Genomic DNA, 14,594 nt, shown 5'->3' with positions numbered 1-14,594 from the left:
AGTAATTAAAAATCCTAAACTGAGGATCACTAATACTCTGCTTCTTAGATGACCATGGACTGTATGTATAGCTTATCTCTAGAGAAGAGGTACTAAAAGTTTTCCCTTCCCCAGAAACAAACATAAGTTAAAAAGTAATCAACACAGTAGGGGTCATATTCTTTATTTCCTATATTTTACATATAATGCATAAAACATACATAAATAACATACATCGGGAGGATAAAAAATATAAAACACCTAGAAGTCTACAACTCAAAGATAATGTTATAACTTTGGTCTACGCTGTCCACGCATTTTTCATCTGCCTTTTTTCCATTAAAAAAAATATATCATGCAACTTGTTTTAAAATGATAGCTTTGAACCCAAGCACCAGCTCCTACTTCTTCCCAAACCACTGAAATGACAATAAAGGGTACTTTTTCTTAAACAACAGATCTATTAAGATAATGGAGCAGGAAATGGCAACCCACTCCAGTATTCTTGCTGGGAAAATCTCATGGACAGAGCAGCCTCCCAGACAACAGTCCAAGGGGTTGCAAAGAGTCGGACACTACTGAGCAACTGAATACGCACATTAAGATAAAGAACAGGAGAGAACACAATAGCAACACATTTTGGAAGCTTTTGTCTGCTTTGTCAGAACAGAAAGATGATCCCTAAGCCAGTAAAAGAGAACACTAAGAAGGAAAATTGAGATCACAGAACTCCCCAAAAGCTCAAGAATAGGGTAGCAAGCGCCCTGCAGTGTCTCTTGGTTACATATAACTTTTATATGAACTACGAAACCAAAAGATCTGTGTGACTCGCTTTACTGCAGTATTCATTTTATTAACATGCTCAGGAACAGAACCTGCAGCATCTCCGAGGTAGGTATACAAATAAAAACCCAAAACAAGAGAAAGGCAAAGGCATCTCCAGGATGATGGTGAAGAGATATTCCAAATAACACTGTACAGCAAGCCAAGAAATCAATCAGCAGTCTCCGTAACAGACTCCCTCAAAACTATTCAAGATGAAAGGTAGTGAACATATGTTATGAGGATATTTACAAAGTTCAGGGAAACTCTAGTAAAGAACTGACAATACACATTTAGAAAACAAAATTCTGAACTGCAATGAAGAGAGAAACAGAAAAGACATATGGATTGAAAAGGAAAAGCTATAATTATCTTAATTTGCAGATGATATGATTATCTATGTGGAAAATCCTAAGGAGTCTACCAGAAACTCCTAAATTAATCAAGTGAGTTCAGCAAGGTCACAAGATATGTGGTCAACACATAAAAAGCAATTGTATCTCTATGTACCATCAAGGAACATGCAGAAATCAAAATTAAAAATAATGTTACTTACAATTGCTACAAAGAAAATAAAATATCTAGCTATACACTTAAACCTTGCACAAGATCTGTAAGCTGAGCAACATAAAATTCTAATGAAAGAAATCAAAGACTTAAATAAATGGAGAGACATACTGTGTTTACAGATTGGAAGACTCAACATAGTAAAGATGTCAATTCTCCCCAAATTGATCTATAGGCTTAATGCAATTCCAATTAAAAAAATCTCAGCAGGGTCTTTCATCATGGACAAGTTTATTCTAAAATTTATACGGATGGGTGAAAGAACCAAAGTAGCTAACACAATCTTGACAAAAATGAAGTGGGAGGAATCACTCTACCTGATCTTAAGGCTATATAGCTAGAGTAATCAAGACAGCGTGATAATGGCAAACGCACAGAGAGTGGAACAGAACTGAGGGCCCCGAAATAACCCTGTACAGGGACGCCTAAAACATTGTTAAGAGAGATACAAAGCTAATTTCACACAGGAAGTATGTAGTCTTTACAACAAATAGTGCGAGAGTAACTGGAATCCATAGGTAAAAAAATGAGCCTTGACTTAAGCATCACAGACAAACATTAGCTCAACACAGATCACAGGCTTAGATATAGAATGTAAAATTATAAAACTTTTTGAAAAAGGTAAAAGAAAATCTTCAGGCTCCACAGCAAGGTGAAGAGTTCCTAAACTAGACACCAAAAACACAATCCATAAATGTAAAAACTGACACACTGAACTTCATCAAAATTTAAAACTTTCACACTACAAAAGACCCAGTTAAGAGTTTTAAAAGGCAAAGTAAAGATGGGGAGAAAATATTTGCAAGTCACATACCTGACAAAGGTTTGGTATCTCCAAAATACAAAGAATTCTTAACAACTCAACAAAAAAATAAATAAATAAATAAAACAGAAAAAGGGCAAATGACTTGAACTCATTTCACAAAACAGGATATATAGATGGCAAATAAAACACGAAAAGCTGTTCAACATTGGCAATTAGGTAAATGCAAATTAAAATCATAATGAGATATCACTACATACATACCTATCAAGATGACTAAAATAAAATACAGTTACAACACCAAATGCTGGCGAGAATGATAGAAAACTAATCATTCATATGGTGCAGGTGGGAGTACAAAATGATACAGTGAGCCTGGAAAAGCTTTCCAGTGCATTTTAAAACTAAATATGAAACTACCATACAACCTAGCAACTGTATTCCTGGGCATTTTACTCCCTAAAACATGAAACCTTTATGTTCACACAAAAACCTGTACACTATGTTCATGGCAGTTTTATTCCCAATAGGCCCAAACGGGAAACAACCCAGATGTCTTTCAACAGGTGAATGGTTAAACAATCAGTGGTACATCTACACCAATTAGTCAGCAATGTAGAGAAATGAATTATTAATACACACAACCAAGATCCATCCCCATGGAATATGATGAGCACACAAAAGCCCATTCCTAGTATGATTCCATTTATATTACACTCTTGAAATGACAATATTTTAGAAATGAAGAACAGATTACTGATTGCCAGGGTTAGGCATGGGATGAAGGTGTGGTTATAAAAGAAAATAAAAAACATCTTTTTGGAGTTGGAAATACTAAGAATATTGACTGCGGTAGTGGACACATAGACCTATAAAGGTAGTAAATCTGCCTAAAACTTAACATACATAAACAGGTAAAAGTGGATACAAGTTAAACTGGAGAAATCTGAATACCATAAATTATATCACTGTCAATATCCTGGTCATAACATTATACTATGGTTTTATAAAATGCTACCATTGAGGAAAACTGTGCAAAATATACAGAGGATTCCTTTGTATTATTTCTTACAACTGCATATGAATCTATAAGTATCTCATTTTTTGAAAATACAATTATTAATCACATGAGAAACAAAATGCTGTGAGAGAAAGAAAAGCAACTATAGGGACTTCCCTGGCAGTCCAATGGTTAAGCCTCTGCATTCCCAGGGCAGGGGACATGGGTATGATGCCTGGTCATGGGACTAAGAACCCACATGCCACAAAACACAGCGTTCTCCCCACCCCCAAAGAGCAACTGTAGTAAGCTTTTTGGCCTAACTATGAACAGTTTTTATTTTGCCAAAAAATTAGAATAGTGAAAAATGATCTAACAAAAATTACAGTTCTACTGGATGGGTGTGAGGGAAATGTGCTTGTACATGATGGGATAAGAGGAGGTGAGGCTAAAAAAGAAACACTTAACTTCATATTCCAGAAAGGATGATGCCTAAAATTGAAAAGTCAAAAAGCAGTAATACTAGCATGTTATTTAGAATTAGGGAAACAAAATTTTTAAATCTATTAAAATAACTGAGAAAAGTTGACTGTGGAGTGAGAAATTTGGAAGCTGAGGAGGAAGGTAAAAAGAATGTTACGAAAGACCTAGATGTGAAACCAGACACTACAAAACTCCTAGAGGAAAACAAAGGCAGAACACTCTCTGACATAAATCACAGCAACATCTTTTTGATCTACCTCCCAGAATAATGGAAGTAAAAAATAAATAAATGGTGCCTACTTAAACTCAAAAGCTTTTGCACAGCAAAGGAAACAAAAAATACAAATGAAAAGACAGCCAACAAATTGGGAGAAAATATTTGCAAATATTTGTGACTGATTAGGGATTAGTCTCGAAAATTTACACACAGCTTATGACATTTAACAGCATCAACACAAACAACCCGCTCAAAAAATACACAGGAGACCTAAATAGACATTTCTCCAATGAAGACATACAGATGGCCAATAATAACATGAAAAGATGTTCAACACTGCTAATTATTAGAGAACTGCAAATCAAAACTATAACTATCATCAAAAAAATCACAAACAACAAATGCTGGAGAGGGTATGGAGAGAAAGGAACCCACCTACATTGTTAGCAGGAATATAAATTGGTACAGCCACTATGGAGAAGAGTATGGAGGTTCCTTTGAAAATTAAAAACAGAGCTACCATATGACCCTGCAATCCCACTCCTGGGCATATATCCAGAGAAAAACATGATCTGAAAAGATACATGCATCCCAATGTTCACTGCAGCACTGTTTACAACAGCTAAGAGAGGAAGCAACCTAAATGTCCACTGACAGAGGAATGGATAAGATGTAGTAAATATATACAATGGAATACTACTCAGCCATTAAAATGAATGAAATAATGCCACTTATAGCAACACGGATGGGCCTAGAGACTGTCATACTGAGTGAAGTAAGTCAGATAAAGAAATGTCATATGACATCCCTTATATATGAAACCTAAGAAAGAAATGATACAAATGAACTTACTTACAAAACAGAAAGAGACTCAGACTTATAAAAGGAACTTATGGTTGCCAGGGGAAGGGATACTTAGGGAGTTTGAGATGGTCACGTATACATGCTATATTTAAAATGGATAACCAACAAGGGCTTACCATATAGCACTTGGAACTCTGCTCAATGTTATGTGGCAGCATGGGTGGGAGAGAGGTTCAGGGAAGAAAGGGTGCATGTATATATAGCCGAGCCCCTTTGCTGTTCACCTCAAACTGTCACAGCATTGTTAATCGTCCATGTGTGTATGTATGCTCAGTTGCTCAGTCATTTTCAACTTTTTGCAGCCCCATGGACTGTAGTCTACCAGGCTCCTCTGTCCATAGAATCTTTCAGGCATACTGGCGTGGGTTACCATTTCCTACTCTAGGGGATCTTCCTGGCCCAGGGATTAAACCCGCGTCTCCTGCATCACTTGCACTGGCAGGTGGATTCTTTACCCCTGTGCCACCTGGGAAGCTCTGTTAATTGGCTACACCCCAATACAAAATAAAAAGTTCAAAAGAAAAAAAAGAGAATGTTTATTTTTCTTCAGGCTAAGAGTGTCATAAAGTAGATGTATATTTATTTGACATAAAATGCCATACAATTCACAGGCCTTACAATTCATCTATTTAAAGCATACAGCTTACTGGGTTTTCGTATATTCAGAGTTTTGCAATCATCACTACAGTCAATTTTAGAACATTTTCATTTCCCCCAAAGAAGCCCTGTACCCATTAGCACGCCCATTTCCTGAGATGGATACGGAAGATGCATGTCTCACTCTGACTCTGCCACCTGGGTGAAGAAACTCATCCACTGCCTTCAGTTATTCTTACTGATATTCTTCTGCTTTTTTCCCATAGGACTCTTAGAGGCAATGAATTTTGACAGTAGTTGGGAGACGGTATAGGCAACATAACCAAACAAACATCACATCATTCATTCTTATTGCCTCACTTTTATCATTTTGCTGAGTTCAGAACAAACCAAGTCTAAATATTTCACCCTTAACATCAATATGTATAAATTAGCTGAGAAGTATACCTGAAATCATTCTGTATCTTCTCAATTACTACAAAGAAATAACTGCAGAAATATTTGTACACTTTGCATTACTATTACTTTTGATATTATTTTCTCAAAGTATTTCTAAACTCTCAGACAAAAACTCTTAGCACTTACTGCAGTAAGACCTTCATTATTACAAATGTTGACATCAGCACTGTATTCTAATAATTTACTCATGCATTTCTTTTGCCTGAAAAGAAAAAGAGACAGTAAAGACAACTGTTACTAGAAAAATAAACAAATGAAAATTATTTTACTGAAATATTAACTACACTCAATATTAACTTATAGCAAATAACCTGTATCTGCAATATTTAAATAAACACTTCAATAAATAAATGTAGCATATGAAACAAAATTGTTTCTATGACTCAAAGATAATAGGATTTTAAAAGGGCAAAATGAGGTTTTAATGCCACTGGGACAAATTCATCACTGAAAATGCTATGAAATTTCTAGTGTTGACAGAATATTTGAAATAGTAATCTTCATTAAAAATGTAAGACATTCATAAGCCTAATGGAAGGGGAATGGACAGAGTAAAATGATGTCTCAATGAATGCTATATCCTATATTCTTGATTGTATAATATTTAAAATACTAAGATGAGTTGTAAAAAATAACAAATTAATAAAATAGCTATCTATTCATACCCTTACCCACTTTTTTTTTCAGCTTTTTTACTGTAGTAAAATACACATAACATAAATTTATCATCTTAACCATTTTTAAGTGTCCAGTTCAGTGATATTAGGGTTCCCTGGTGGCTCAGACAGTAAAGAATCTGCCTGCAATGCAGGAGGCCTGGGTTCAGTCCCTGGGTCAGGAAGATCCCCTGGAGAAAGGAATGACTACCCACTCCAGTATTCTTGCCTGGAGAATTCCATGGACAGAGAAGCTTGGCAGGCTACAGTCCATGGGGTCGCAGAGTCAGATACGACTGAGCGACTAACATCTGATCACTTGATCAGCAATATTAAGTATATTCATATGTTGTGCAACCACCATCACCATCCATCTCAAGAACACTTTTCAGCTTTCTGAAACTCTGCATCCGTTAAACAGTAACTCCCCATTCCCTCTCTTGCTAGTTCCTGGCAACCACTATTCTACATTTTATCTCTACAATTTGCCCTTATCTAAATGTCTCACAGAAGTAGAATCATACAGTTTGTCTTTTTGTGACTAGCTTATTTCACTTAGTATAATCTCCTCAAGGCTCATCCATGTTGCCTGGCATACAACATGGATATAGAATTTCCTACCTTTTAAGGGGCTTCCCAGGTGGTGCCAGTAGTAAAGAACCTGCCTGCCAATGCAGGAGATGTAAGAAACACGGGCTCAATCCTTGGGTTGGGAAGATCCCCTAGAGAAGGGCATGGCAACCCACTCCAGTATTCTTGCCTGGAGAATCTGATGGATAGAGGGGCCTGGTAGGCTACAATCCACAGGGTCGCTCAGAGTCTAACTCAGCTGAAGCGACTTAGCACTCACGTAGGCTGAATAATATTCCACTGTATGTATACCCCACATTTAGTTTATCCATTCATGTGCAAATGGATGGTTAGGTTCCTTTATTTCAGCTATTGTGAATAATACTGCTATGAATTCAAGTACACAAATATTTCTGCGAGACTCTGCATGAAATTGTGGGGGGTATATACCCAGAAGTGGAACTGCTGGATCACAGTATAATTCTATTTTTATTTTTGAGGAAGCAATGAACTAGTTTCCAGAGCATCTGTACTATTTCCCTTTCCCACCAACAGAGCACAAGGGGTCCAATTTCTCCACACCCTCATCAACACTTGTCATGTTTTTTTTCTGATAGCCATACTAATGAATCTGAGTTGGTGTCTCATGGTAGTTTTAACTGGCATTTCCCTGATTAGGGATATTAAGCATCTTTTCTTGATCTGGACACCTGTATATCTTACCTGGAAACATATCTACAAAAGTATGTTGCTGCCTTTTGAACTGCCTACCCATGTCATTTTGCTCACAATGTTTGCTCCTAGTCTGATCCATTCTTCCTCACTCTTCAGTGTTTATCTCAATTTCTCCTCCATTAATAATTAAATGAAAACTCATGCTTTGGAAACAAAGTGATATACACACACACTATATGTATACACACATAATGTATATATGTGTGTGTTTATATATACATATAAAAAATATACAATTTATGTATATGCTTAACTATGCTCAGTAATGAATTAAGAAAATATGATTTAATCTGTGGCATGAAAAAGTTTATGATCTAGGTAAGTAAATGATTATATACATACATAAAAAAATAAAAAATGGGGTATACATAATAGCATATTATGTATAATGTTATACAACATAGTATATATAGTATTAATGTGAATACTCAGATATTGTGATTTACAGCAAGAATACATATTTATATATTTGGTCTTAATCCACACTTCCTGGCTCACAGTTCTAAACCCTAAACAATTAAAAGCAATGGGCCTCTTTTCCTGAAGAGAGGTGAAGGTGACTTTTGGGTGCCACCCAACGGTGGGGGCTGGTTGCCAGGAGAATCAAACCACGAATTAGAGGGCACTTTCAGTCCCACTCCTATTTCCAGGGAGGGGATAGCAACCAGAGGTTGAAGCTGCTGCTAACAGCCAATGATTTAAGTTAATAATGACTATAAAATGATGTCTACATAGACTCAAAAGGACAATTTTTTGTCCCTTTCAGGAAGAGCGTCCATGGAGAGGAACCAAAATGCTACTACCTGCGACCATGCCCGAATCTCTTTGTTCAGGACCTCACCCAGTATATCTATCTCTTCATTTGGTTACTGACTCATATCCTTTAATACTCTCATAAAAAAAAAAACAAAAACGGTACTCTAGTGAGTAAACAAACACATCTTCCTGAGTTCAGTGACCCCTTCTAGCAAATTAATCAAGTCCAAGAAAGGGATCACGGCAAACTCTGATTACTAGCCAGTTGGTCAAAAGTACTAGTTACAACCTGGACTCTTGACAAGAATCCTGAGTTGGAAGGGGATGGCAGAACCTCCAATCTGTAGCCAGTCAGTCAGAAAACTACTTGAAACTGACCTGGCAACTGGCGTCTGAAGTGAAAGGTGGTCTACAGGACTGAGTCCTTGACCAACAGAATCTGCTTCTACCTGAAGGTACATCATAGTGTCAGAACTGATCTGACTTTTAGGAAACTGCTGTCATTTGAGACTTACTTGTTGGTTTGATGAAGCCTACAACTGCCCCACCAACGTACACACACACATACACACACTGGAATTGGGTCCAGGAACCCTTTACAAATAAGCTATACATATATAATAACATATGGTATACAGAAAATATACATAATACATGTAATATAATAACTATTTACTCTGATAATAAATTTCTTCATACCCTATCACATTTCTTTTATCAACTCAGTACTAAGCATAGCTAACTAATTACTAATTATTCAATCTTATAATAGCTATCAGTTCAGTCTCTCAGTCGTGTCTGATCTGTAATCCCATGGACTGCAGCACATCAGGCTTCCCTGTCCATCACCAACTCCTGGAGCTTGATCAAACTCATGTCCATCAAGCCGGCGATGCCATTCAACCATCTCATCCTCTGTATATATAACAGTTATAATTGTTATTAACTGAATAAACCTTTTAAAAGAAAACAAATTACTTTTCTTGCTATGACTCATTCTTTCTAAAAGGAAGTTAAATTCAACTAAAATCAGATTTTAATCAAAGAAATGGAAGAAAATAAAGCTCTGAGTAAACTTAAAAGTTCAAACGTTTACAAAGCTTCTTCATCAAATACAGTTATGAAAACCGTAGGAAATAAACCTTCATTACTGTGAGGAAACAGACCACAAAATCCTATTAAAATTAATATTACATTGTTTAAATTATGCCTCTCTGTGTGTGTGATGGCACCCATAATGTGGGACTTCTAAAATCTATTCAGAAGCCTGATGTGGACCATTGGCCTACTGTCAAAATAAACACTTAGGTAGGACTGTGCAGGGAAAGGGTTCCAAAGAAGTGTTCAGGGCAGAGGTTTGCTGAAGAGAAGCAGCAAAACATAATGCTCCCCCTCCCAAAAATGAACTGCAAAAGGTACAAGGCAGTATGAGAGAAATACATCCTTTTTCTTACTTAACAATCATCACTGCTATTTTCCATAACCTTGAGTAAATCAAAAAGACCCACTAAGTGCTCACCTCTTTTGCTTAGAATGGAGCTAAAATATTAACTCATACATGAGCTCTACCCTTTATGAGCTCACAATCTAGCTCAAAAAAAATAGTGAAAAAATGTTTCAAATCTGACCAATATGCAACCTAAAGATACACAATAATTTTTAAGTCTTCTCTTTTAAAATTCTCATATAATCATGAGCAATGCTGGATCCTTTTGTACAGGAAGCAACAACTTTCCTGCCTGGATACTGCAACAATTATAAGTTTATGGTAACCCAAAGGACAGCAGGACCAGTCATCCAAGTGCTCTGAGGCAACCTAAGGGGTCTTCCACTAGAAAGGAAGGCAATTCAGTACTAACGTACACAGCACTGATGGCTGAAGATAGAAACTCTAAAGCTGGCCAAGAGAAATATTCTACCTTTCTGACAATGACAGATGAGGGAACAAAACAAAAAATCCCACAAATCAGATGGACCGGCCAAAGGAGCAGAATTTACCTATGACTTCTGCTTCAGTCTAGACAAATTTGAACTTGTAGAGAAATCACACCAAAAAACGTTTTCTGAAACCATCAAAAGCTACAGGAACAAGTAGCTTTTAAGTTGAACAAGGTGTCCCTAAGCTGTACAAGGCACCCATTCAGTAAATAAAAAACAAAATAGTTATGTACTGAATATCAAAAGTAATCTTTATAGGAATGAAATGCATTCAAGTTAGATGCTATGTAAGGGTTCTGGACTCTTATTCCTTTTCTCTTGACTGATTTGCCATATGAATTATGAAATAATATGTCATATGTTTTCATCTTTAAAATGTAATGGTCTCCAAATTGAATGTCTCAGCAAAAAAAAAAAAAAAAAGATAAATATTTGAGGTGATGGATGAGAGAAATCCCTTCACAATGTATAGATAAAATCACGATGTACACTATGCAATGGTCTCCTAAATGACAAAGTCCCCTACTACAGCAGGAGTAGACGTTTTATCCCTGCTGTGCACCAACCTGTCCTTCCATTTACAGTTGTTGAGACAATTTTTTTATATGCAACTTCTAAAAAGAGCTTTGTCACTAACCTACCAACACATGGGATAATGGATCTAGACCTGAGATCAGGGCAGCAAAGGGGCCAGTGATTTACTCTTGTTGTTGTTGTTCAGTCACTCAGTCGTGTCCGATTCTTTTCAACTCCAATACTCTGTATTTATTCTGTTTATTCTAATCTAGGCTTTGACACCCTACAACATACCTAATGCAGCCGATTATTATAAAAAGCAATTGTTTAACCATCACATTGTCTTTTACAACATGGACAACTAAACTGGTTCACGTGCTAAATCAGGAAATGGGACAGATCAGACAGAGTCAAAGACTATGCCTCTCCCATGTCCAACCTAGATATCACTATCATTCTTATTTTACTGGTTCCACTATAACCCTTATCTGAAAAAATTTGGTCTCACGTTGATGAAGTTGACAATTTTAGCCCCATATCTATCTCACTTAGGCAGCCACCTTAACTATGCAGAATTTCAGTTCAAAACAGGCAAGAAAAATACTTTCCAGAGTAATCAAAAGAATAAACACATAGAAATATTTTTCAAAGAGAAGTTTTCTGAAAGTTTCTCAAGCCGTGAATCAAAAACTACTTATTTTCATTGTAAACATAATTCCAACCATTTTGGTCTGGTCCTCAGTCCAAGAGAATTTTAAGAAGTGAAAAATATTGTAGAGGCAGATACATATGTGACTGTAAAATTCTCAACAAAAAAGGAGAAATCCATAAAAAGTACAGTAGGGTTTAAAATAGCACACAACGAGTTAGTACACTCATTCACAAATTATTATAAACTAGGTAAAATATATTTACTCTGTCTTTAATTGCATTAATAAAATTAACCAAACAATTTGGAAAATAAGTCATGGAGTTAGATGTGGCAAAAGACTAGCAGGAAAAAGGACACTGAAACAAAGAGGTGAAAATTACGCTTTTCAAAAAATGTCATTATAAGTAAAAATAAACTCTGACAAACATATATTTAAGAAGAAAAATATTAGTGGGCTACTTAATAAATTATTGATATTATTATATTATTTAAAAGGATAACATAACAATCCAAGACCCTCTTCCCAAGGGAAATATTGGGGGGAAAACAATTACCAAATGAAGGCAGAGTGCTTTCCTATGTCACAGCTGATAATCCAACTTAAGCAACTCAAGAAAAAATATTTACCCATTTCTAGCTGCCAAATGAAGAGGTGTACAGCCCGAAATATCTTGATAGTTAGGATTTGCTCCTTTCTTTAAAAGCAGAACCAAGCATTCCACTGATCCACAACTAAAACAATATTAAAAACAGTTCAGATGGATTTAACATACAGCCATAGTTGACAAAGCTTAATTAAAAAATGAAAAGCTCTATTAAACACATTATTTAGGGGGTCCACACTGACCAACAATTTAACTCCTATTACAAAGAGTAAATAACCTCTACTTTCAAGATGGCACATTCCACTACAAAATCTATGAAGTATTTGAGAAATTCATATGAAACAAAATAAAGCAGTAGTAGCACATAAAAGAAAATATATAATACTCTCAACTTTTGGCCTTCCAAAAGCCAAATTTATATTGAAAAATCAATTTTATTTAGGGAAAGTTAGCACTACCTAAACCTTAAAAGGTGATGTCAACAAACTGATTAGTTACACACTGGAACATTATGAATAAAAATCATTCTCACACCTAAGAAAAAAGTATAAAGCCAATAGCTTCACATTCAATTAGCATATAAAATCTTACATTGGTGGTATAAAAGTAAAATGTTGATGAATGCACCCTCTTAAGTATATCCAGGAAAGATAAACCCCATGCCTAACCTCCTCTAATCTGATCTAGGACAAGCAAAAACATCAGATATGACTTGAGTCCAATCCCAAAATTAAAAAACTTTCTAGAGAAATGATGCAAGCGTGGCACACTATGGCCTCAATAAGACAAAGAACCACTCAGCTACCTGTTCTCATCTCTCTCCATAACTACTATGGAATCACACTGCTTCAAACCTTACTGATCATTACTTTAGACCAGAGCTTAATCCAAAATATTTAGTCTTACTTTGCTGCAATGTGAAGCAAGCTTCTTTTCACACGTCCAAATGCATAATTGACATCAAACTTTGAATTTGATAGTAGTTCGGAAACAGACCTATGCAAAAAGAAGGTTTAAAAAAAAAGTTTTTAAAAACATAATAACTCAAGTTAATAGCTCTTTAGTATTACCCTTACCAATTACTCAAAAGGTTTTGTCTCACATCAGCCAAAAAACAAGGCACTACTCTCTATGCAGAGCACGGCAGCCAGCGCAGCATCATCCAAAATCCAACTGCCCTCACCTATAAGCTGGTGCTGAAGGGCTCCTCATCTGCCGCTCTGACTATGTCACCTGCTCTGAGGACACCTAAGTTGGCTTCAGCTCCCACTAGATTCTTGAGAAACAAAGACAGTAGGGCTGGCTGCTCCCTTTGCACAAAGTTGAGCCTATCTGTATTAATTTTGGCCAAATAAGAAAAATCAGACAAACATATTTTAATTATATCAGACAGGAATTTCAAAGCAAAAAGAAAAAATCATTTATATTTTAAACTTGTTTCAAAATACAGTGTCTCTTTCTCCTCATAATACCAAACTACCTAATGGCTAACCATAGCAGAGTTGTCTGTTACAAGATACACCTCATTACACAGCCAGACAACTGTATCTCACACAAGCCCTATAAAAGTGTCAATACTACATTAATAAAAAGAATATTTAAAGAAAAGAACTTCAAAATAGCAGAATATTAAGGAATAAGTTGTCCATCAGGCCTAAATTTCTGCTACAAAGGTCAGTAGTAACCTCTAACAGAAACCATATTTTTTTCACTGTCAGTAACCAAGCAAATAGTTATTTTAATTTCTGACTATTCGTTTAGAAAATCTCTAGAAAATCTCTTTACAACACTGTAAATCAACTATACATCAAGAAAATATGTAAATTTTTTAAAAAATTAAAGGAAATCTCTAACCATAGATTATTATAGGTAATAAAGAACTTGGAAAATCCTGTTTCTTATTTCACAGACAGAAAACTATAACAGAGTTAAATAACTTGCCCCAGGTCATTATGTCCAAACTCTGTGTCCATGTTTATATAGACAACATTTAGGTAAATTCATATTCTCAAAAAATATAAATTTCTGAAATATGCACTCACCTGTGTTGATCAGCCATTACCATTGGCATTAATGTATAAACAGCAGTTTCATTATCTAAGGATTAAAAAAAAAAAACAGAAAAAGGAATTAATTTATTTCCTGTTTTTTCCAAAAGGTGATACAACGATTTTAAAGTTTTTTTGACTCTAAATAAAACGCTAGGAGAAGAGATGGAAGATAATTATGAACAGTGCAAAACACCATAAGTATTACACATACTATTTGCAAAAATGTAGAATGTTTCATCATACCTACTAGTATTTTGGAGGAATTTTAAGTATATATGGATATCAAAGATATACATGCTAAAATAAATTTAAAACATTAAACATACATAATAGTTGCTTCGTATCAATACTGTAACAAAAGAAA

General features: G+C 35.5%; 1 protein-coding gene across 1 annotated transcript in view; it reads right to left on the bottom strand.

The window, feature by feature from the left end:
• The window catches only part of HACE1 (HECT domain and ankyrin repeat containing E3 ubiquitin protein ligase 1), a 104,778-nt gene that overhangs the window by 83,681 nt on the left and 6,503 nt on the right, over positions 1-14,594 (bottom strand). The window contains exons 2-5 of the mRNA XM_052646083.1: positions 14,222-14,276; positions 13,086-13,175; positions 12,202-12,306; positions 5,878-5,953 (exon numbers count right to left, since the gene is read on the bottom strand). Coding sequence (XP_052502043.1) covers positions 5,878-5,953; positions 12,202-12,306; positions 13,086-13,175; positions 14,222-14,276 — 326 coding nt within the window. The remainder of the gene's footprint in view (positions 1-5,877; positions 5,954-12,201; positions 12,307-13,085; positions 13,176-14,221; positions 14,277-14,594) is intronic.

The sequence above is a fragment of the Budorcas taxicolor genome, chromosome 9 (genome assembly GCF_023091745.1).
Source record: "Budorcas taxicolor isolate Tak-1 chromosome 9, Takin1.1, whole genome shotgun sequence".
Taxonomy (NCBI): Eukaryota; Metazoa; Chordata; class Mammalia; order Artiodactyla; family Bovidae; genus Budorcas; species Budorcas taxicolor.
This window is presented reverse-complemented; position numbering and strand designations above follow the sequence as displayed.